This window comes from Castor canadensis, chromosome 11 (assembly GCF_047511655.1).
Source record: "Castor canadensis chromosome 11, mCasCan1.hap1v2, whole genome shotgun sequence".
Classification (NCBI taxonomy): domain Eukaryota; kingdom Metazoa; phylum Chordata; class Mammalia; order Rodentia; family Castoridae; genus Castor; species Castor canadensis.
In genome coordinates this window covers 55,672,718-55,696,554 of record NC_133396.1, presented here as the reverse complement: position 1 = coordinate 55,696,554, position 23,837 = coordinate 55,672,718, and the positions used below count along the sequence as shown (strand labels likewise).

General features: G+C 43.1%; 1 protein-coding gene across 1 annotated transcript in view; it reads right to left on the bottom strand.

Moving 5' to 3' along the window:
* Dnah9 (dynein axonemal heavy chain 9) overlaps positions 1–23,837 on the bottom strand; it is a 335,102-nt gene that overhangs the window by 12,959 nt on the left and 298,306 nt on the right. The window contains exons 63-67 of the mRNA XM_074046853.1: positions 21,978–22,205; positions 17,727–17,918; positions 16,441–16,632; positions 8,812–8,982; positions 2,241–2,423 (exon numbers count right to left, since the gene is read on the bottom strand). Coding sequence (XP_073902954.1) covers positions 2,241–2,423; positions 8,812–8,982; positions 16,441–16,632; positions 17,727–17,918; positions 21,978–22,205 — 966 coding nt within the window. The remainder of the gene's footprint in view (positions 1–2,240; positions 2,424–8,811; positions 8,983–16,440; positions 16,633–17,726; positions 17,919–21,977; positions 22,206–23,837) is intronic.

The following is a 23,837-nucleotide window of genomic DNA, read 5'->3' as shown; positions in this document are numbered from 1 at the left end:
GGTGCTCCAGGCAGAGCATTTGGGTTTGCCTGTCAAGTGTGTTGGGGACATAAGTTGACCCATGTCCTCCGCTCAACTGGAAATAGTCCAGAGCTTTAAAGGAATTGTAAAAGAGAACGGACATTAAAGAAGGGAATGCCAAGCGGAATTTACTCTTTCCTCCCAGACCTTGCAAGGTAAGTGGGTCATCAAAGCCAAGTGTGTCTTCCCACAGCCGTCCAGGTAGCAAGCATGAAGCTTAAGTCCCCCACTGCTCCATATAACAGATACCGAGCACTCCAGCCTCAACTTCTTCCTTATGTTCCAGACTGTCCTGTAAGCTCCTCCTGTCTCAGTCCCCCTGTTGTCATTCCCTCATATCTTCTCACTTCTTGCCAGTTCAGCGTCTCTCTTCCCTAGACCTGGACACTTTCTGTTCTCTGAACTCAGTTGTCATTACTTGGGGCCTTCATTGTAATGAATCACTTCCTCTACCATTTCCTTCTCTTGCTGTGCTTCACAAGCTGGATTCCACCCCCCCCCCCCTCCCCGGTGGCAGCAGAAATGGAGGGTAGAGGTGAGATATGTATTGTGCTAAACCTCCAGTAAGTCTGATGACTAGGCTTTCCTTGTGAGACTGGGTTCTTGATGGCGTTTTGAATGGAGATTGTTCTTTCTGTTCTCCTGGTCCTCAGTGTCCTCCAGGTCACTGACTATTTCTGGGTCATTGTTCTGGAAGCTCACCTTCTGGAAGTTCACCATATCACCACTGTCCATCTGAGTAGACCTTTGCACCATCCAAAGCATGGAAACTCTCTGAACAGGTTCTGGGACTCTCCCTTTGTCATCCTCTGTCTTGATCCACCCTTCCTTCAGGGCCCTCACTGCTGCTTTGTCTCTGGGCACTTTAACTTACATATTCGTCTCTCCTTTTTCCCCTCTTCTCTCCATGTGGCACTTAATGAATCCTGCCTTGCATTATCATCCATTTGTGTGTCCCCCTTCATCTCTTGGCGACTGTCCTTTAGGAAAGGAAGACTCCATTCAGCCTTCTTCACGTCCTCCCCCACAGAACACTGCTACAACTTGCCCAAAGGGCTCATCAATCAGCATTATGTGGACTACACCGAGAGGAGTGTGCCCAGGCACACTGGGTGATTCACGACACAAGACCCCAGCAAAGGCTCTTGGAAGAAAAATGAGTGAATGAATTGAAAGTCAAATGGGAAAATAGACTGCACCAAATTGCATGGATTCAATAAGCTAAAATTGCAGCAAAACTTCTCAAGATAATTGCCACTATCTACCTGCTTATCACAGTAATGGGGATGCATAACAAGACAGCAGAGTCCTTATTTACATTTGAGATCATTCTGTGGAAGTTTGTATTTCATTTGATTACATGCTGGTACAGAATTTGGGAACACTGCCAAAAACTGTCAGTCTTCAACATCGCATTTCTGTTTTTTTGTCCTTATTTTCCTCCACCCATATTGGGGGTAAGAAGAAATTAAAAGATTTTTAAAAACCCACTAATCCAGATTTTGCAGTCTGATTCATAGTTTCTATGAATCTGCACATGAAAATTCAAAATTTTTCCTAAACACATATGACTGTGGTGATGTAACCCCCAAGAACTGGACACAAGCGCACCAGCACGTTCCACACCCAACTTCAGAGCTTGCCTGAGTGTTCACTGTCAGTTCCAGCACTGGCTTTTCACTTCCCTCTGTCTGGAATATGATCCTTTTAATTCTTTTTTTCTTCCTTCCTTCCCTCTGTGCTCCCCTCCACCCCAAGTGCTCTGCTACTGAGCTGCACCTTCAGCCTAGGATTACAATTCTTTGAAGTGTCTGGAAGGCAGCAAAGGTGTCCCTTTTACCTGTCATCCAGGTGAAACAGTCAAAACAAGCTCTGTGCTAGGTACTTTATACCTCATGGTGAATAAAGGAAACTTAGTTCTTATTAATTCATTGTTAGGAGGAACACTAGTCTCTCTGCTCAGGGGAAATGGCAGAGCTTGTGCAATATCATGGTTCTTTCAGAGCCTGACTTTGGTCACATTTAGGTTGCTATAGGACAAGCTATGGGACCTCCTATGGGACCTGTGGAGTTCCAGGTCCCTCGCTCCCCTCTTTCATTATGCCACTCCCCAAGAACTACCTTACTCCTCCCTTCCCCCATGCTGGGGATGGAACCCAGCTCCTCCCACATAGGCAAGTGCTCTGCCATTTGAGCCATGGCCCCAGCACCTCCCTCACCTTTAGGCCAAGGTCCAGCTCCCTTAGTGAGCACCGAATCTCTCTGGTGAGGATGTTCATCCGTTCACACTCCTGGAAAGCAACTACTATGTAGGGACTGCACTCGTCCACTTTGGCCATCAGCTCTGGGATGTTAAACTCATCTGTCATCCGTTCCAATATTTCTTCCAGAAGGGACTTGACCTGCCCCACAGCAGAAAACACAGGGTTAAGAGGAGCTCTAACTGTCCAGAAGGACTGCATCCTCCTGTAGGGTGGCACTAGAGATGCCAGTCACCCATCACCTGCTGCCCTCTACATCCCTGGCCACACTCTTGCCTGCTTGCTTGAGTCAACAGGTCAGGGTGGACTGTCCACAGGGGACTCTCCCTGTAGACTGGCCAGCTCCCTGTGACTTGTGTGACCAGCTTGAAAAGATGAACACAGATGCTTTTCTAAGAATTGGGGTTAAAAAAACTGAGAAACTGACCCAGTTAGCTGTGGGAATCAAAGTAGAAAACCGTAAGTAGGCTCAGCCTAAGACGGTCTTTGTGGGCCACATGAAGCTGAAGTGAGGGGCAGCTATACTGAATGCGTATGTGCGTGTGCACATGTGTGTGTGCACGCGCACGTGTGTGTGCATGTGTGTGTGTGTGTGTGTGAGATGTGAGTACAGCCAGCTCTCCATGTCTGCCGGCTCTGAATCCTTAGATTCAACCAACCATGCATCAAAAAATAAACACTGTACTGATCATGTACAGACATTTTTCTTGTCATTATTCTTTAAACAATACAGTATAACAACTATTTACATAGCAGTTACACTGTATTAGATAATAGATGTCATCTAGAAATGATTTAAAATATACAAGAGAGCTCAGGGAGAAGCTGAGTGGTAGGGCACATGTCTGGCTGTGTGAGGCTCTGGGTTTGATGCCCAGCACCACAGTAAACAAAGTGTACATGGTGAGGTGCATAGGTTAAATGCAAACACCATGCTATTTTACGTAAGGGACTTGAGCACTGTGGACTTTGGTACCCTTGTGGGGAGTCCTAGGGCCAACCCCAATGAATACGGAGGGATATCTTACACACACACACGCACAGAGTTCTATGTTACTATGAGTCTCTACTGTGGTATCTTGAGTTCTGAAAGAGGCATGAGCATCTATCATGTAAACTTCCTCTTGCACCCACGATTCCTCTTCCTACACAGACTGTCAGCTAATTAAACCAGGGGAATTAGAACAACCAGGGTCTCTCTCCTGGAAAATTGGAATTGGTGCAGAGATTCTGGGTTATTTCAGGGCAAGCACTTGAAGGCTGAATCTGCCATTTTGGAACAAATGAGTAAGCCCAGGAGGTCTGTCAGCAGAGAAAGAAAAATGAAGCAAGTACAAACATAATAGGCCATATGGCCAGCAGACAGGAATGGAAGGGGAATGGGGAGGGAGTCCATCCTGGAATCCTGGGAGCTGAGATCTAGAGACTATGTTGCTCACCTGGATTTTTGTCTGTTCATCATTTCTTTTGCCTTCTTCCAGAAGCAGGCTCTTACCTCCTTTGAGAAATTACATCTTCCCCATTGTTCTGGGGAAGGTCACTGGGCCCAGAATCCCCTGTTCTATTAGGCTCAACAAATTATCTTTTCATGGAAGTTTGAAACCTAGGATCCAAGGAGCCAAGGATGATGGCCTGTTCACTTTCCCTTCTCCATGGGGTCCTAATCCTTTCCTTTCTTTGGTTGATTCCTGTGATATAGTGAACTAGGCCTTGCCTGGTTCAGCTAGATTGGTGTCTGTTGCTTACAACCAAAAAGCCCTGTCTGAGTTAATACAGTTCTGCTATTCATTGCTTATATGAACGTGAGAAAGTCACTTAGGCCTCATGGTTTTCATCTGTAAAAATTTCCAAGACAGCCTTTCTCTGCTAGCTTCCTGTTTCCTAACTCCCAGGGTTGATGCAAAGATCAAATGAAATGAGCTGAGGAATGAGGCAGCATCTGAAAGCTATAAAGAGCTATATAAATGTAAGGATGATTAATATTCACCTTGCCTTGTATTGTTAACATACAATACATTCTCCAGGAAAAAAGCTGATGTTAGAAAAAAAAAAGAAAGAAACCAAAAACCCATCACTCCATCACAAATGGGTCTCTGGTGCTGTCATAGCAAAAACTGGAATGGAATTTTAATGGTACCTGAAAGCTGCAGCCAGGGTTAAAGACAAATGGCTAAATTTATATCATGTTTCTGTCTCTGGGGTGGAATTTGAAGAAGCAGCGCTATATCAGTGAGCTGCCATTTGGACATTAGTCACAAAGAGATGAGAAGATTGCTCCAAAATACATCGAATATAGGGATGCAGAGTCCCATCCTGTCTCTGATCAGGCCAGGAAGGATTTGGAGGCCTGCGACTAGAGAGGGTGCATAGGGAAGGAGCTGGTCAACACATGCATACATGACTCTCTAGCTCAGGGAACCCCAGGCACCCTTCTAATTAGAGGAGTGAGTTCCAAAGAATGTGATCTACTTTATTTCTACAAGCAACACCTCTGCTTTTTATACTATTTACCAGAAAATCCAAATATTGCAGATATATTTGATATTAGAAGCAAAACCTTCCCATAGTCTTGACTCTTCCCGAAAAGGGGGAAAACACTGATAAATTCTTAGTCATTTTGTTTATATTCTTGTAGATGTCCTTCAATCATCATCCATCCATTCATCTACCATGTCTACCATGTGGTTTTTCTCTCTTTCTTTCTTAAAATCATATTACACACAGCTTTTTTAGCTTGCTTTTTCTACCTTATAATTAATCATTTTTCCTCCCAGAAGTGCTAGGGATTGGACCAGGGCCTCATGCACACTAGGCAAACACTATACCACTGAGCTACATACATCCTCAGCCCCATAAATCTTGAACACATTTTCTTGTTACCGCATATAAATTTATAAATTTGACTTATTTTTTTAACTGTGTATTTCACTGTTTTGAAATACCATAATTTATTATGATTCCCCTATTGATAAATATTTGATCTACCATTTATACTGCTATAAATAACCTGCATATATATTTATAAAATAAAATGTGTGTACTTCTCAGTGTTTCCACTGGCCAATTTCTTGAAAATAGTACCATCAGTTAAAAATACAAACATTTTGAATTTTGGTAGCTTTTGTCGAATTGTTCTACACATTAAACATCTGTCAACAGAGACAAGAGTGTCTATTTTCCTACATTGTTATCACTGATATTATCGTATTTTTAAATACATATCATTGGGTAAAAAATGGTATTTTGCTTAGCTTCTTTTAAGAAGGAGCACTGTTGGGGGTGTTTTGCTATTTTTATCGGCCATTTGTATTTCTTATGTGGATTTCATTTGCGCTTATCTTTCTCCCTCCTCCCTTCTCTCAGCTTTTTTCCACACATAAGAAATCTGGCTACTGCCCAGGGTCTGTGTTGCAAATAGGCCTTCCTTGCTTGGCTTGGACTTTGTTCATAGCAATTTTTGCTTCGCAGACATTCTGCATTTTTTAAGCACTGAACTCTACCAATCTTTTTTTTTACAGATTCTGAATTTTTAAGAAAAGTTAAAAAATGCCTTCCTTTTTGCAAGCTTATACCAGTATTTACTCAGGCTGTCTTTTAGGCTTTTGAGGTTTTCATTAAATATTTGGGCCATCTGAAATAGACCCTGATCAAAGGAGTGAGGGACCTTGCTTTTTTTCCTCCAGATGACTGGCTGGTTGTTCAACACTAAAGAAATCCAGTAATGAAAGGATTTAAGTGGGGGAGACAGATTGCTCCTCCACTAGGGAAGGAGGAAAGCTTCCATCTAAGGGGGCATGGCAGCCCACGGCTTTGGACTGAACTGTGTCCCCTCCAAATGCATATGGTGACATCCCAATCCCAGTTCTTCAGAAAATGATTGTATTTGGAGATAAGGCTTTTAAAGAGGAGCTTAAATTAAAACTAGGCCATTAAGGTCCTAATCCATTCTTATTGATGTCTTATAAGAAGAGGAAATGTGGACACCAAGAAAGAGGGCTCAACAGGAAGGGCCATTTGAGGACACAGCGAGAAGGTGACCATTTGCAAACACAGAGAAGCCTCAGGGAAATGAAACCTACCTACACCATGATTTGGGACTTCCAGCCTCTAGATCTAAGACAAATAAAATTTCTGTTGTTTAAGCTGCCCATCCTGTGGTATTTTGATATGGCAGTCAGTTACCCCTGATCACAGTAGATTCATCTGCCCAACAGAGCCACTAGGGGCCAAGCAGTTAATCAAATGAGCTCATGAGGTCTGAGAAAGAAAGTATACTTGTGAGTTGAACTTTGTGGCAGACTGCTAGCTGTCACCTCTGTGACCCTCATGGAAATGTGGACAAGGGAATAGATTCCTTCTTCCTCCTCCCCTCTCCCTCCCTCCCTTCCTCTCTTCCTCCCTCCCTCATTTCTTCCTTTCTTCCTTCCCTCCCTCCCTCCTTCCCTCCCTCCTCTTCCTCCCTTCCCTCCCTTCCCTCCCTCCCTTCCCTCCCTCCCTTCTTTCCAGAACTGAGGATAGAACCCAGGACCTTGCACATGGCATGCACTGAGCTATGCTCCTATCCCCCAGAATCAGAATTTCAAGCTCTCTAGCTCATTTTTAGGCATATTAAAAATTGAAGCCAGGCACGGTGGTTCATGCTTATAATCCTAATTACTTGGGAGGCTGAGATCTGGAGGATCATGATTCAAAGCTAACCTGGGCAAAAAGTATGCAAGATCCCATCTCAACCAATGGCTAGGCACAGTGGCAAATACCTGTCATCCCAGCTACAGAGAAGTACAAATAGGAGAATCGTAGTCCAGGTCATTCTTGGCATAAAATGAGACCTGACCTCAAAAGTAACAAACATAAACCATATATGGTGGCTCAAGCCTATAATTCTAACTACTTGGGAGGCTGAGATTGGAAGAATCACAGTTTTAGGCCAACCAGACAAAAAAAGTTAGTGACCCCATCTTAACATCTTAACCAATTGTGGGGCATGGTAGTGTGTAGCTGTAATCTCAATTACAGCAGGAAGTATAAAATAGAAGGACTGAGGTCCAAGCCAGACCCTTTCTCCAAAATAGCCATAGCAAAAAGGGCTGGAGTATGGCTCAAGCAATAGAGCGCCTGCATGGTAAGCACAAGGCACTGAGATAAACCTTCAGTACTGCCAAAAAAAGGAAAAAAAAGAAAAGAAAAAAAGATTGAGAAATCTTGGTTGGGCACTGTGATTCGCACCTACAATCCTAGCTACTCAGGAGGCTGAGATTGAGCAAAACGTTAGCGAGACCCCATCACAACCAATAAAAAAGCTGGGCGTGGTTACACATGCCTGTTAAAACAGCTACAGGGAAGTGTAAACAGGAGAACAGTAACTAATGGTGTGGCTAAAGTTGTATAGCACCTGCCTAGAATGCAAGAGGCCCTGAGCTCACAGCCCAGTACCCCAAATAAAACAAAACCAGACAACAACAACACAAAAGTACGGTCAGGGTCCAGGCTGCATAAACATGAGACCCTACAAAAAAAAAAAAAAAAAAAGGAAATCAAAGGGACAGGGCGTGGCTCAAATTGTAGAGCACCCACCCAGCAAGAGCAAGGCCCTGGCTTCAAATCCCATGCAGCCAAAACCCAACAACAAAGAAAACAACAAAATTTGAGAACTCCTGCTTTAATGACACCACTCCATGCCCTTAAGCAAAAGTCCAACTCTTTTAATATCAATCTGGTTGCTGTTTGAAAATCAGTGCCTGGTAACCACGCAGGTTTCCCAACCCTTACTTTTTTAGGGGTGTCTCCTTATAAAGCTAACAGTATCTTTAATTAAAGAGACCCAGGAAGTACCACCAGGTGGATGTGGGTTTGTGAGCTTAGATTTCTTGGAGGTTGAATGAGCTTGTCCTAGGAAAAATTTCACCAAAAGTTTCACTGGTGGCTCACTCTACCCGGCCCCCCGATCAGGAGCAGGCCCCCCCGCCCCGTGCCCTTGAGTCCTCAAGTCCATACCTCACCCTAGTCTGCCTTTCTACTCCATAACTGTCCTCTACCTTCCTGAAACTTCAGGAGGCCCTGGCATAAGTCCTTAACTGTGTGTTCAGAGATGTCGTGTTGTGTCTAGAAGTCACTCACACCAAGAGAAGGACCCTTTTTACCATGAGCGTGCTTATCCAAAGGGGTATCCAGTTGGTGGAATGAGGGAGGAGGGGTAGAGAAGCAGCTCTTAATTTGCCAAAGAATTATGAAGTTCCCAAATCACCATTGTTCAGCCCTGGCATTTCTTCACTTTGCCAGACAAGTGGGATAAAAACTGACTTTGGATGGCCTGGCAAAAAACCCAATGGCAGGAACATCGTAGGACGCAACCAGAGGCCGTTTTGCGTGACTGGGGCGGGGGCGGTGAAAGCCCAGCATCTCAAGGTTGACTGGCCTTGCCTCGGGTCTGTATCATCGATGCTGGGTATGGCCACTGCAGCCAGCAGAAAGATGATGTGCTACAATCCCGGGGCTCCCCAGGGTGTCCTCAAGCTGTCCCACCACGCACCTTTTCCTCTCTTGTAGCGCCACCTCGGTCTGCGGCGTGGCTGTCCCGAGGCTGCAGCTCCAGCACGGTGCGGAAAAGCTTTTCCGAGGTCTGGGTGAGGCAGCCAATCTCCGCGTTCGGGTGGAGGCCATAGAGGTGGGGCGACTCTGGGGGCAGCTCGGCATCGATGTACTGAAATCAAGAGCAAGCTCACTGCAGAGGCAACTAAGACGTGTCTTCAGCCTCCCACGGTGGCTTGTCCTCTGCAGGGTCCTCCAGGGTACACGCTCACCAACCCTGGTGGAGGACTTAAGCACATCCCTCCCAGCAGTGCGCATCCCGTTCCCCAGCCTGCGCTCTTTTTTTCTTTACTCATTTATTCACATGTGCATACATTGTGTGGGTCATTTCTCCCGCCTGCCCCCGCTCCCTCCCTTTCCCCCCACCCTCTCGCTTCCAGGCAGAACCTGTTCTGCCCTTTTCTCCAGTTGTGTTGAAGAGTAGACATAAGCATTATAAGAAAGACAAAGCATTTTTGCTAGTTGAGATAAGGATAGCTATACAGAGAGATTCCTAGCATTGCTTCCACGCACAAGTGTATTACAACCCGAATTGATTCATCTCTACCTGACCTCTTCACTGCTTCCCCGTCACCTTCCCATAGTGACCTCTGTCGTTTTAAGGTTACTGTATTAGTTCCTCTGGAGTGGGGTCATCAAACACTTTCAAGTTTTGTGTTACCTACCTATCCCATTCCTTCCATATGTGCTTTCCCCTTAGCGCGTGACCCAAGTCCAACAACATTGCTGCTTTTGCCCTGGATCTAAAGTCCACGTATGAGGGAGAACTACGATTTTTGGTCTTCTGAGCCTGGCTAGCCTTGCTCAGAATGATGTTCTCCAGTTCCACCCATTTACTCGCGAATGACAGGATTTCATTCTTCTTCATGCCCAGCCTGCTCTTGACAGCATGTCTCACTCCAGTAAGTTTCCCAGAACCGCCATGGTCACTATGGCCACCTCTTGTTTTGAGAGGCTCAGATGACATTATCCATCTTCTGTCCTATTCCTTCTCGTGCCCCTGCTGAGCTTCTCATGGTCCTTCAAAAGTATGAATCCCTCTCTGGCATCTTTACTCAAGCTCTTTTAGGACCCCAGCCCTCTCCCTTTTAAATTCTTTCTCTTGTCCCTCAGTTTATCTAAGGGCTGACAAAGAAACACATTCATGGGTTTGCGAACACAAAATGAACGTGTGAGTTGGACTGTAGGAGGAAGTAAGCTTGGCCATGACCTAAAGGGTTCACAACACCTGGAGGAAGAAATTGGAATTTTTTTTTCCTTTTTCTTTTATTATTCATATGTGCATACAAGGCTTGGTTCATTTTTCCCCCCTGCCCCCACCCCCTCCCTCTCCCACCCCCCTCAATACCCAGCAGAAACTATTTTGCCCTTATTTCTAATTTTGTTGTAGAGAGAATATAAGCAATAACAGGAAGGAACAAGGGTTTTTGCTGGTTGAGATAAGGATAGCTATACAGGGCATTGACTCACATTGATTTCCTGTGCGTGGGTGTTACCTTCTAGGTTAATTCTTCTTGAGCTAACCTTTTCTCTAGTACCTGTTCCCCTTTTCCTATTGGCCTCAGTTGCTTTTAAGGTATCTGCTTTAGTTTCTCTGCGTTGAGGGCAACAAATGCTAGCTAATTTTTTAGGTGTCTTACCTATCCTCACCCCTCCCTTGTGTGCTCTCGCTTTTATCATGTGCTCATAGTCCAATCCACTTGTTGTGTTTACCCTTGATCTAATGTCCACATATGAGGGAGAACATACGATTTTTGGTCTTTTGGGCCAGGCTAACCTCACTCAGAATGATGTTCTCCAATTCCATCCATTTACCAGTGAATGATAACATTTCGTTCTTCTTCATGGCTGCATAAAATTCCATTGTGTATAGATACCACATTTTCTTAATCCATTCGTCAGTGCTGGGGCATCTTGGCTGTTTCCATAACTTGGCTATTGTGAATAGTGCCGCAATAAACATGGGTGTGCAGGTGCCTCTGGAGTAACAGTCTTTTGGGTATATCCCCAAGAGTGGTATTACTGGATCAAATGGTAGATTGATATCTAGCTTTTTAAGTAGCCTCCAAATTTTTTTCCAGAGTGGTTGTACTAGTCTACATTCCCACCAACAGTGTAAGAGGGTTCCTTTTTCCCCGCATCCTCGCCAACACCTGTTGGTGGTGGTGTTGCTGATGATGGCTATTCTAACAGGGGTGAGGTGGAATCTTAGCGTGGTTTTAATTTGCATTTCCTTTATTGCTAGAGATGGTGAGCATTTTTTCATGTGTTTTTTGGCCATTTGAATTTCTTCTTTTGAGAAAGTTCTGTTTAGTTCACATGCCCATTTCTTTATTGGTTCATTAATTTTGGGAGAATTTAGTTTTTTAAGTTCCCTATATATTCTGGTTATCAGTCCTTTGTCTGATGTATAGTTGGCAAATATTTTCTCCCACTCTGTGGGTGTTCTCTTCAGTTTAGAGACCATTTCTTTTGATGAACAGAAGCTTTTTAGTTTTATGAGGTCCCATTTATCTATGCTATCTCTTAGTTGCTGTGCTGCTGGGGTTTCATTGAGAAAGTTCTTACCTATACCTACTAACTCCAGAGTATTTCCTACTCTTTCCTGTATCAACTTAAGAGCTTGGGGTCTGATATTAAGATCCTTGAACCATTTTGAGTTAATGTTGGTATAGGGTGATATACATGGATGTAGTTTCAGTTTTTTGCAGACTGCTAACCAGTTTTCCCAGCAGTTTTTGTTGAAGAGGCTGCTATTTCTCCATCGTATATTTTTAGCTCCTTTGTCAAAGATAAGTTGCTTATAGTTGTGTGGCTTCATATCTGGGTCCTCTATTCTGTTCCACTGGTCTTCATGTCTGTTTTTGTGCCAGTACCATGCTGTTTTTATTGTTATTGCTTTGTAATATAGTTTGAAGTCAGGTATTGTGATACCTCCTGCATTGTTCTTTTGACTGAGTATTGCCTTGGCTATTCGTGGACTCTTGTGTTTCCATATAAATTTAACAGTAGATTTTTCAATCTCTTTAATGAATGTCATTGGAATTTTGATGGGAATTGCATTAAACATGTAGATTACTTTGGGGAGTATCGACATTTTTACTATGTTGATTCTACCAATCCATGAGCATGGGAGATCTCTCCACTTTCTATAGTCTTCCTCAATCTCTTTCTTCAGAAGTGTATAGTTTTCCTTGTAGAGGTCTTTCACATCTTTTGTTGGGTTTACACCTAGGTATTTGATTTTGTTTGAGGCTATTGTAAATGGAATTGTTTTCATACATTCTTTTTCCGTTTGCTCATTGTTAGTGTATAGAAATGCTAGTGATTTTTTTTATGTTGATTTTATATCCTGCTACCTTGCTATAGCTATTGATGATGTCTAGAAGCTTCTGAGTAGAGTTTTTTGGGTCTTTAAGGTATATCATGTCATCTGCAAATAGGGATATTTTGACAGTTTCTTTACCTATTTGTATTCCTTTTATTCCTTCTTCTTGCCTAATTGCTCTGGCTAGGAATTCCAGTACTATGTTGAATAGGAGTGAAGATAGTGGGCATCCTTGTCTGGTTCCTGATTTTAGAGGGAATGGTTTTAATTTTTCTCCATTAAGTATAATGCTGGCTGTAGGTTTGTCATATATAGCTTTTATAATGTTGAGGAACTTTCCTTCTATTCCTAGTTTTCTTAGAGCTTTTATCATGAAATGATGTTGGATCTTATCAAAGGCTTTTTCTGCATCTATTGAGATGATCAAGTGGTTTTTGTCTTTGCTTCTGTTAATGTGGTTTATTACGTTTATTGATTTTCGTATGTTGAACCACCCCTGCATCCCTGGGATGAAGCCTACTTGGTCGTGGTGAATAATCTTTTTGATGTGTTGCTGAATTCGGTTTGCCATTATTTTGTTGAGGATTTTTGCATCAATGTTCATTAAGGAGATTGGCCTATAGTTCTCCTATTTGGAGGTGTCTTTGCCTGGTTTTGGGATAAGTGTAATAGTGGCTTCATAAAATGTGTTTGGCAGTTTTCCTTCCCTTTCTATTTCGTGGAACAGTTTAAGGAGGGTTGGTATCAGTTCTTTAAAGGTCTGGTAGAATTCAGCAGAGAATTCATCAGGACCTGGACTTTTCTTTTTGGGGAGACTCTTGATTGCTGCTTCAATTTCATTTTGTGTTATAGGTCTATTCAGGTTGATTAATTTCCTCTTGGTTCAGTTTTGGATGATCATATGTATCTAGAAATCTGTCCATTTCTTTTAGATTTTCAAATTTATTTGAATATAGGTTCTCAAAGTAGTCTCTGATGATTTCCTGGACTTCCATGGTGTTTGTTGTTATCTCCCCTTTTGCATTCCTAATTCTACTAATTTGGGTTTTTTCTCTCCTCATTTTAGTCAGGTTTGCCAGGGGTCTATCGATCTTGTTTATTTTTTCAAAGAACCAACTTTTTGTTTCATTAATTCTTTGTATGGTTTTTTTGGTTTCTATTTCGTTGATTTCAGCTCTTATTTTTATTATTTCTCTCCTTCTATTTGTTTTGGGATTTGCTTGTTCTTGTTTTTCTAGGAGTTTGAGATGTATCATTAGGTCATTGATTTGGGATCTTTCAATCTTTTTAATATATGCACTCATGGCTATAAACTTTCCTCTCAGGACTGCCTTAGCTGTGTCCCATAGGTTCCGGTAGGTTGTGTTTTCATTTTCATTGACTTCCAGGAACTTTTTAATTTCCTCTTTTATTTCATCGATGATCCATTCTTCATTAAGTAATGAGTTATTTAGTTTCCAGCTGTTTGCATGTTTTTTGTCTTTACTTTTGTTGTTGAGTTCTACTTTTACTGCATTGTGATCAGATATTATGCATAGTATTATTTCTATTTTCTTATATTTGCTGAGGCTTGCTTTGTGCCCTAGGATATGATCTATTTTGGAGAAGGTTCCATGGGCTGCTGAGAAGAATGTATATTGTGTAGAGGTTGGATGAAATGTTCTGTAGACATCTACTGGGTCCATTTGATCTATTGCATATTTTAGATCTTGGATTTCTTTATTGATTTTTTGTTTGGATGACCTATCTATTGATGATAATGGGGTGTTGAAGTCTCCCACAACCACTGTGTTGGCGTTTATATATGCTTTTTAGGTCTTTCAGGGTATGTTTGATGAAATTGGGTGCGTTGACATTGGGTGCATACAGATTGATGATTATTATTTCCTTTTGGTCTATTTCCCCTTTTATTAGTATGGAATGTCCTTCTTTATCTCGTTTGATCAATGTAGGTTTGAAGTCTACTTTGTCAGAGATAAGTATTGCTACTCCTGCCTGTTTTTGGGGGCCATTGGCTTGGTAAATCTTCTTCCAGCCTTTCATCCTAAGCATATGCTTATTTCTGTCGGTGAGATGGGTCTCCTGTAAGCAACAAATTGTTGGATCTTCTTTTTTAATCCATTTTGTCAAATGGTGTCTTTTGATGGGTGAATTAAGTCCATTAACTTTAAGCGTTAGTACTGATAGGTATGTGGTGATTCCTGCCATTTAGTTGTCTTAGTTGTTTGAAGGTTTGATTGTGTGTACCTAACTTGATGTTACTCTCTACTGTCTTGCTTTTTCTTTTCCTGTGGTTTGGTGCTGCCTGCCTTTTCATGGTTAAGTTGGGTGTCATTTTCTGTGTGCAGAATCCCTTGAAGAATCTTTTGTAATGGTGGCTTTGTGGTCACATACTGTTTTAGTTTCTGCTTATCATGGAAGACTTTTATTGCTCCATCTATTTTGAATGATAGCTTTGCTGGGTAGAGTATCCTGGGGTTGAAGTTATTTTCATTCAGTGCCCGGAAGATCTCACCCCATGCTCTTCTTGCTTTTAATGTTTCTGTTGAGAAGTCTGCTGTGATATTGATGGGTTTACCTTTGTATGTTACTTGTTTTTTCTCTCTTACAGCCTTCAATATTCTTTCCTTAGTTTCTGAACTTGTTGTTTTAATGATGATATGTCGTGGAGTAGTTCTATTTTGATCTGGTCTGTTTGGTGTCCTGGAGGCCTCTTGCATCTGTATGGGAATATCTTTCTCTAGATTTGGGAAATTTTCCATTATTATTTTGTTGAATATATTACACATTCCCTTCACTTGCACCTCTTCTCCTTCTTCGATGCCCATGATTCTCAAGTTAAAGTTTTTAAACAGCCTGTCACTCCAACACATTTTTGTGGCTAGTTCTACTTGCCACAGTTGGCCCTGAAAAACCCTGCCCAGTTTGTAAGGACCACTTTCTTCTCCAGATAGTTGGGTTTATTTTATTTTATTTTTTGGCACTACTGGGGTTCGAACTCAGGGCTTCACTCTTCTAAGCAGATGCATGTAGTCTAACTAAATATTGCTCATTTCTTAAAGACAAATTTGCACATCTATCTTTGTACTTCCTCCAGCAGGCAGCACACGCCTGGACCCTGGGCTGATGGCTTACAACCATCTATTAGCTGACATATTAGAGGGAGGTGTGAACAAAGGAAAGTCCACCTGAGTCATAAGGAAATGCATAAACCATGTTACTGCTGGTTCCCAGAAACAGACCTGCCTAGGATGCCTCTCACTGCCCATCCAACCTGCTTCAGCCTCTTGTGAAGTTATCACATGGACACTAGGAGGCGCTCTCGCACTATTTGCCTAGATAAAACCTCTAGGCCTTTAAAGGTAGTTAAAAAATTTCTTCTTTTCCATGGAGTCTTATGTTTTTTTATTTCTTCTCATAGGCACGATTTCTTGGATCAAATGATTTTTTATTAATCCTCTCAAATTTTATGAATTAAAAAAATTTAAAAGCTTATAGTTAGTATTCTATGACCAATCTTGCCCTTAAATATGGTATCAATTTTGGTAAGTTTTAGTTCCTTAAAGTGTGTTAAAAAATCCAAAAATAAAAAATTTCCAAAAATTATCTGTTAATATATTTTACATGGCAAATTAAATAGGCAAAGCTGAATGCTCTAAAAATAACTGCAGTGATAAATGCAGTTTTCTAGATGAAAAACTAGAATTAATAGTAAGAAAAGTGTCCCTGAGAGCTGTGTTCTTAGAGTGTGGATGTGCTTGCCTCCATTCCTAGCAACCGACAGGAAATGGGAGGGGTGAGTGATCCAGCTCCAGGATCAATCTTTCAGAAAATACATCGAATCATTGACAGACTTTACCAGAAGTTCTCTAACTTCTTACCTGAAATTTTGTACTATCAATAATGGCTTGGTCAATATCCTGAATGAAAATAAGCAAATAACTGCCCCAGAGGTTATTTGTAAAAAAGAGCAAAAAATGGTATGACTGAATTAAACATCAAGAAAGAAAAAGTATCTCAAAGCCTCAATGTTAACCAGTTTTATTCATTCAAGGCTAGAAATCCTGTATCTCTAAGGTCGAACAGAGCAAACTTGGGAAGAGAATGAAAGTCGATGTCAGCTCAGGTTCTTAGGCAGTTCTTCCCTGGTCCCTGCCTGAAGCCCACAGCCTGCATCTAGGATTGCGCAGAATGTATTGCAGGAATAACAGGATCCCTTGTGAGCACAGAGCACAGCCTCACCTGATGGTAACCACTGTAGTCCATGTTGCCCGGGAGTGGGAATCCTGGAGCCAAGGACAGCTCCCCTTCTAACATTTCTGGTTTAATGAATTCCTCCAGATAGGTTCTGCAGAGTCTCCTGTCCCAGTTGTCCGTGATATGACCTCCGTACATAATCTCACCAAACAAGTACCGCAAATCATCATAGGGCACCTGAGAGACGGGGGCAAGAAAGAAGGAAGATACCCGTACCATCACAGAATAGGATGCTTCTTGAGATTAAGAGAAATGTCTTTTTTATCTTCACCCCCCTATTGTCCAATGGCATTAAGCATACTTTTGGAGCTCAGTAAATGCTTGGAAGAATTATGTCAAATGTTGAGGATAGGTAAGGTGCCAACCCCTTCAAACATATACCATCCCCCTTTCATGGTCATTAACTGTGACAATGAAGTCAGGATCTTCCTAGAAGCCCTTTAAATAGGTGACAAATGGAGAAAAGTGAGAACCAGGGTATTTTTCAAAATTTCTGCCAGTGATGACAAATTAATTAATTGTCCCTTTTGAAAGTCCAGAATAAATGAAATATAGCTTACAAGATCACTGGGGTGAAAGCTAGGGAGGGAATCCAACAAATGGCAGGATGACGATTATTGGGGGGGCTGGGCTCTCTGGGACCCAGGGGCTAGAGGTAGAAGAATATGTCAGGGCATCTGAGTCTGCTTGATTTTCTCCACCAGAAAGAGGTGGTGGCCATGTAGATGCTGTGTTTGGTTCATGAACTAGATCCTGGTGGTGTGAATAGCCTTTTACTCAGAGGAATGCTGACTGTTAGCATAAACTTTTTTTCTGAATTGGAGTTGCCAAATGAGAAAAGGAGTCAGGGGATGCAAGAATTTGTTTTTTCTTTAATTGTGGCAAACCATATCCATGTGAGGAGCTGTGTGCCCCAAGAGAAGTTCTGAATCCTTGGCAAATTAAATTGCTTACTTACACAGCTAAATGTGGGGACTCTTCCCGCCAGTCCACAGCCCACCTGCCATGCTTTGGGTGCATGCAGGTGATCTGGTGAGTCTTGGGATGAATTCACATGGGATTGACTCACACTGTCACTTGCCCAGGTCTCTGAGCTTCCTTAACTTTGACCTCACTGCAGTCTTCCTCAGCCTTTGTCTGGTCTTGGGGTTGACACTTCCTTACTCCCCTTGTGCTCGGTGTAGACATTCCCTGGGGCACATTCCCCTTCCTCTGTGTGGGAATGCTGCCTGGTGGCCCTCCTGACCTACACCTGCACCCCTTTCCTTTACCTTTGCATTGGCCTCCAGGAAGTTGTAGAGCACATTCACGGAAATGGTGAGGTCCCCAGTGTTAAAGGGGTAGGACCGATTCCATCCCTGGGCCCCAAACTTTCGTCTTTCTGCCACCGCCGCGTGAAAGTAACAAAGAGCAAAGAGGATGCTCTTAAACTCTGTCTCCCGGGAACACATCTCCAGAGTGTCCTGAAAGGAGAGCATCACTTGCAGTGTTGACACACAGCTTCCCTTACTTGGGGCAGGTAAGGGCGGGTTTACCACTGAAGTCCATGCTGGACACAGTTTCCTCACATCCTGTTTGGAGTTTGATCTACAACCAGATGACTGTGGTCTAACCTGAGGCTGGTTGGGGATCAGGGCTTAAGGCAGACTTGCAGAGGGGTTGAGTTTTAGGTTAGCATTTGAGTTAAGCTTTAGATTCATATAAAAAAGGGCTTGGCTTAGCATTGCTAATAGTGGCCTATGGGAATGTCTTATTCCATTAGTCACGGTGCCCTGGGGTTAGAGTCGGGATTCCTACAGCATCACCTTTAAACCTTCCCTTCCCACCATGCTTTTCTTGCCCTCCATGGAACCTTAGTGAGTGTAAGTACTATACAAGCGACTGAGGAGCTCCTGGTTTCTGAACACTACCTGAAATGAGGAGAGGACAAGAACCAGAGTCACAAGAGTAAGAAAGGGTCATATTCTCCCCATGTTCCTCACTGCTCCCCAAATCTGAACAGGGGCAACTGGACATGACACTGAGGAAGCAAGAGTATGAAGGGGTCCTGGCTGCAGAGCATGAGATGTGGGGCTGGAGCTCATGAAGAAAGGATGAAGGAAGTGACAGGCAGAAGGAAAGAGAAGCAGGAGGTGGTTTAGAGGGGGCCAATGACATCATGCTTGGGGTTGCTGAGGGGAATGGTGGTGATGACAGAGAGGGGAAAAGCCTCCATTTTGAAGGGCAGTAGGCAGGAACCCTTGGATTATTTGAAATTAAAAACAATTTGCTGTGAATGAGATCCTTTCTGTTCAGGATGGAGCAAGATGTGGCAGCTGGAGCCCAAGAAAGGCACTTTCCAAGCTCCCACTAATTAATTGGGTTCAGTCTTGGCATTTCTTCTAGGAATTGGTCTATTCTCATGGGCAGGAGCAGAATGAGATTCTGGTAGGTCTGATTTTTCCATGGAGAGCCCATGACACAGTTTCTACCTCTCTGGGCTTATGGGGCCTGTGGTGCCTTGGTTGGGCACCATGTTTGCCACAAAAGCAGGGATGAAAAGGTCAGAGGTAGTGCAGAAGATAAGGCTATGCCTTGTACAGGCAAAAACTTAATAAATGCTTTCTGGATAGAGCTGTTCTCTATAGATAGGTAGGACGCTTCATTTGTTACTTCTTACACATTTGAAAAAAACTGGGTCTTGCCGAAAAATGCTTTTAAGCACAGATAAGAAATCTTACATTGAAATGCCCAAACTGGTCAACAGTGACACACTCATAAAAGTCAGAATAAAATAATCATCCTCAAACAGCACAGCTATTAGGGAAACAGGAATAAGAAAGAGATCAGGTCTGCAGTTCATCCTTTATAAGGTTAAAATGCACCTCTGAAGGAACACGGTGAATGTTATACAGGCCACTGTTTCTGGCACTCATGGAAGCAGAATGGAGCAATTCAAACTCTTGTAAATAATGACTTTCCTCACAACCCATCTCTCTTTCCAGAACAAGTTACTAAAGGCGGTCATAAATGACAAACAAGGCACCTGTAGTTGGGACAGAATAGCCAGAAAGAAACAACATCTCTTGGGATATATATCCTACTTGCCCAGTGACCAAGACTGGACATCAGGTTTTCAGGGAGAGATGCCCAAGAACACTGCTCCATGGGGAGTCTGAGAGGATGCAGCGATTGCAGTTGTAAATAAATTATATGATTAGGAGGTTTGTGGTGTGAGACGATCTGCTGTCCTCCTAACTCTGCCTAAGACCCTCGGTATAGGAAAGCTAACTATGATTTGCCAGCAGAGCAAAGCTAACCTCATCCTAATGCCTTTTCCTTACTCCAACTTTTTATTTAAAAAATTTGTGATAAAATAAACATATATACAATTCATCATGTTCTCCATTTTAAGTGCACAGCTAATGGTGTTGTGAGCACTTTGTGTTGGGCAGTCCAATGCCTTTTTAAGGGCAGAACTTCTCTGCTTGAAATAAAGATAGCTTTTATTAAAAAAAGGCTATGGAATTAAAACTTAAGTGTGTATGATTCCCCTATCTGGAATATAAAAGCTAGAAAATTTACAAGTTGTTTTTTTTTTTTTTTGGTGGTGGTGGTGGAGTTTGAACTCAGGACTTCATGCTTGCTAGGCATTCATGTTACCACTTAAGCCACTCCTCCAGCTCAAATTTATACGTTTTAACTTTTGTATTCTGGTTCAGAGCACCTTGGAGGTTCATCAAAGTCTGTTTGGAAAAAAAGAAAAGAAGAGGTACCCAATCTTCTGTCCCATGTTGCAATGGACAGGATATTTCTTAACAAAAACTCCAAGCTAAACTATCTTAAATTTCCTGGTAGTGTCCCTCCATTCTGTGTTCCAGATAACACTGGCTTTTGGAGGTGGGCTAGAAAGGGGGGAGTAAAAGAGGGGATGACCTCACCAAATTTTAACTTAAGCTAGGCCCCAAAGGGCCAGCAGGCTTCGTGGTTTGTGTTAGGCTAGCTGGAGCACTTATCCCGTGGGATGGCCTACCTCAATTTCCTGGATAACCCATCTGGGACTATGACTTTGAGCACAGCTCCTAAGAAACCAAAGACTGATTGGTGTCATTCTAAGATGGTATCAGAGAGGAAAACATCCCTGTCAGCTTCCAGAAGCTTGTCCTTAGGCTCCAACCAAGCTCAATGGGTGGATGGACTTTAAGATAAACTTCCTGGCCTCAGCCTCCTGGTGCACTCCCCTATTCAGAAACGTGGGAATTCTCAAGGCAGAAGCAACAAGAAATGGTACTTCCCTGAGAGATGAAGGAGGCCTGAGCTGCAGCCCTTGTAGGTGCTACTTCACAAACAGGGCAGCCACCACGGGCCTGGCCTTGGCTTTAACTACTCTACAGCATGAGTCTTGGCATTCCCAGTAATAAAAATTCTTGCAGTGTAGTAGCAAGAATACCATGCCTTCGTATTCTGAGACTCTGGGTGTTTGTTTGTTTTATTTTTTGTTTTCCTTTTTGGCAGTACTGGGGTTTGAACTCAAGGCCTTGTGCTAGCTAAGCAAGCACTTTACCATGTGAGCCACACTCTCAGCTTTTTTTTGCTTTAGTTTATTTTTTGGGTAGGGTGTCACTTCTGCCCCCAGGCTGGCCTCATACTGTGATCATCTTATTTACTCTTCCCATGCAACTGAGATTACAGGGGTGCACCATCAAATCTGGTCCCTTCTTCTTCCTTTTTTTTTTTTTTTTTTTTTTGATGATACTGAGGGTTGTACTCAGGCCCTCATGCTTGCTGGGCCGGCACTCTACCACTTAAGCCACTCTGCCAGCCTATTCTTTGTGTTGGTTATTTTGGAGATAGGGTCTTGCTTTATGTCCATTCACCGTGTTCCTTCAGAGGTGCATTTTAACCTTATAAAGGATGAACTGCAGACCTGATCTCTTTCTTATTCCTGTTTCCCTAATAGCTGTGCTGTTTGAGGATGATTATTTTATTCTGGTTCGGTAGGCTCCGAGAATGTGCACTTCCAACAAGTTCCCAGGTGATGCTGGTGCCGCTGGTCCACAGACCACACATTAAGACAACCTTCCAATTCCAGATTCTTACTACCTGCCCCCTGGATCATCGGAACCATTGATACTCAAGGTGCATGCAGATGGTAAGTGACGCCATCTGAATGAGAGCATCATTACCCTGCCAGTAAGTACGCGATCCAGTGTTCTTGTCAGCTAGATTTATGGCAGCATGCCTTTCTCCACTGTGGAATATTAGCTCTCGGCAGACTTGCAGAAAGCGTCCTCACATCTCTTGCTAAGGAAAGGCTGCAAACCTGACTCCTTCAGGTACATGTGGCAATTAGGAGCTGGGTTGTACAGAGTGGACAGAGGGCAGAGGCCATTCACACAGGAGAACTCTTCTCCCACATTGGCACTGATGCATAGCCCAGCAGGCACCCTTCCCTGAACCTAGGTCCACTCTCTTCTCCCTTCCCAATTCCAATTAGCTCTTTGTAAGATGGGCTCTCTTCTTCCCTCCCTCCCAGGAAGTACCTGAGTGAAGTTGTCCAGGGCCTTGTGCAGGTTGGCATGCATGCCTGTGGGAGGCTCATTTGTGACCTTAATGGAGTTCTCCAGGATGCCCTGGGGGATGATGTGGTCCTCAGGGGAGGGTGCAGGCTCGGCGCTGATGAAGACTCTGAACTCTGGGTGGCTGTCCTTGCTGTGCTCCTCTAGCTTCTTCTCCAAGGTGCTGAGCCACTTGGCTACCAGATGGATGTTCTGGTGGGAAGGAAGGAACCCCCACCCCCACCCCAGTTCAGGCTTCAGTTTAGCTCTGTTGTTAGCAGCAAATAGTGATCAGGAAGGCCAGTAGAGGGGAGGACTGGTCTTAGCCTTCAAATAATGTTCTGAAAATTATGATGGAATAGACCTAATGTAAAATTTATCACCTCAACCACACTTAAGTGTATAGTGTTTATTTATTTACTTATTTTCGGTGGTGCTGGGGTTCAAACCCAGGTCCTCATGCATGCTAGGCCAGTGAGCCACACTCCAGGCTCTATAATGTACACTTTTAAGTGCACAGTGGCATTTCATGCATTTATATCATTGCACATCCCATGCTTTTTAATGACGGAAATGTCATTTAGACATTTAGAACACTGAGTCTGGGGATACCCCACAATGGGGAACTCCTAGTATCCTACACTTGAGCCCTATCCTCTGAGAACCCTAACCTTTTCTAATATAGTATTCTCAAACTTGATTGTGTGTGAGAATCTCCCAGAAGGTTTGCTAAAACCTGGATTCCTGGGTCTCATCCCAGAGTTTCTGACTCAGTAGATCTAGAGTGGAGCTTGAATATTTGCATTTCAAACAAGATCCCAGGTGACACCATCGTGCTGTGGCACAGGTTCTACACCTTGAGTACAACACATGGTCACACTCCAGTTCCTCATCCCCACTACCCAACACTTGGATCATTTGAATCCTTGAGAGTTAAAAGGGGGCTCTAAACCAGCACTGTGGGCATTACCTGGAAGCTAGTTAGAAATGCAGAATCTTAGACCCTACCAGACTTACAGAATCAGCACATTTTAATGAGCTCCTCCAGTAATTTGTATCCATGTTAAAACTTGAAAGGCATTGATTTAAACTCCCTCTAGCTAGCTTTCCTGAGTTGTCTCTCCCCCTCTCCAAACCATTCTGCTAATTGTTGCCAAACTTATCTTCCTTAAAACACACTGAGTCATTGCTGCTCAAAGACTCGCAAAGGCTCCTTACTTCAATGCTGAGGTTCTCTGTCTGGTCTCCTCTCCCCAAATCTGATTTCCATTTGTCTGTCTCTGTCTTTCTGTGGAGACCCATAGTTATTTCTTAGCACTGCTTTGTAGAATGCATCATTCACTTTAGTAAGGATAGTCACCTGGCTTCATTGTAATATGTTTCATTATGATGGGTAGATAAAATCTCCCCCACCAACATTTGAGGAAGTAGGCTTGTAGAGCTGGAAATACACAGATCAGCACTGAGCAGAACTAAGACCACAGTAATGTGGTCTCTCAATGCTGTTTTTCTGGTCTATAGAAAGAGAACAATAATGTTTGCCATACTTAATTGCTGCCAATAATCAAAGGCAATGGATTTGTAAAATGCTATGTATGATTTAGGAGTGGTGGATGAAATGAAAATTTGTTAAGGAATACATTTAAAATCACGTTATTGGAGCAGCAAGTTTAGTGGGCTACTTGCAAAGGTAGGGTTCCTATTAGCCAGTAGCACCAGCAACCCATAAGCGAACAATGAAGCTAGAAGTCAGCTACTTCTTCAAGAACGCCGACTTCTGCTCCTGGGCAGGGCAGGGCAGGGCAGGGAGAAAGAACCTCTGCTGGCTGAGGATAAAAGACAGAG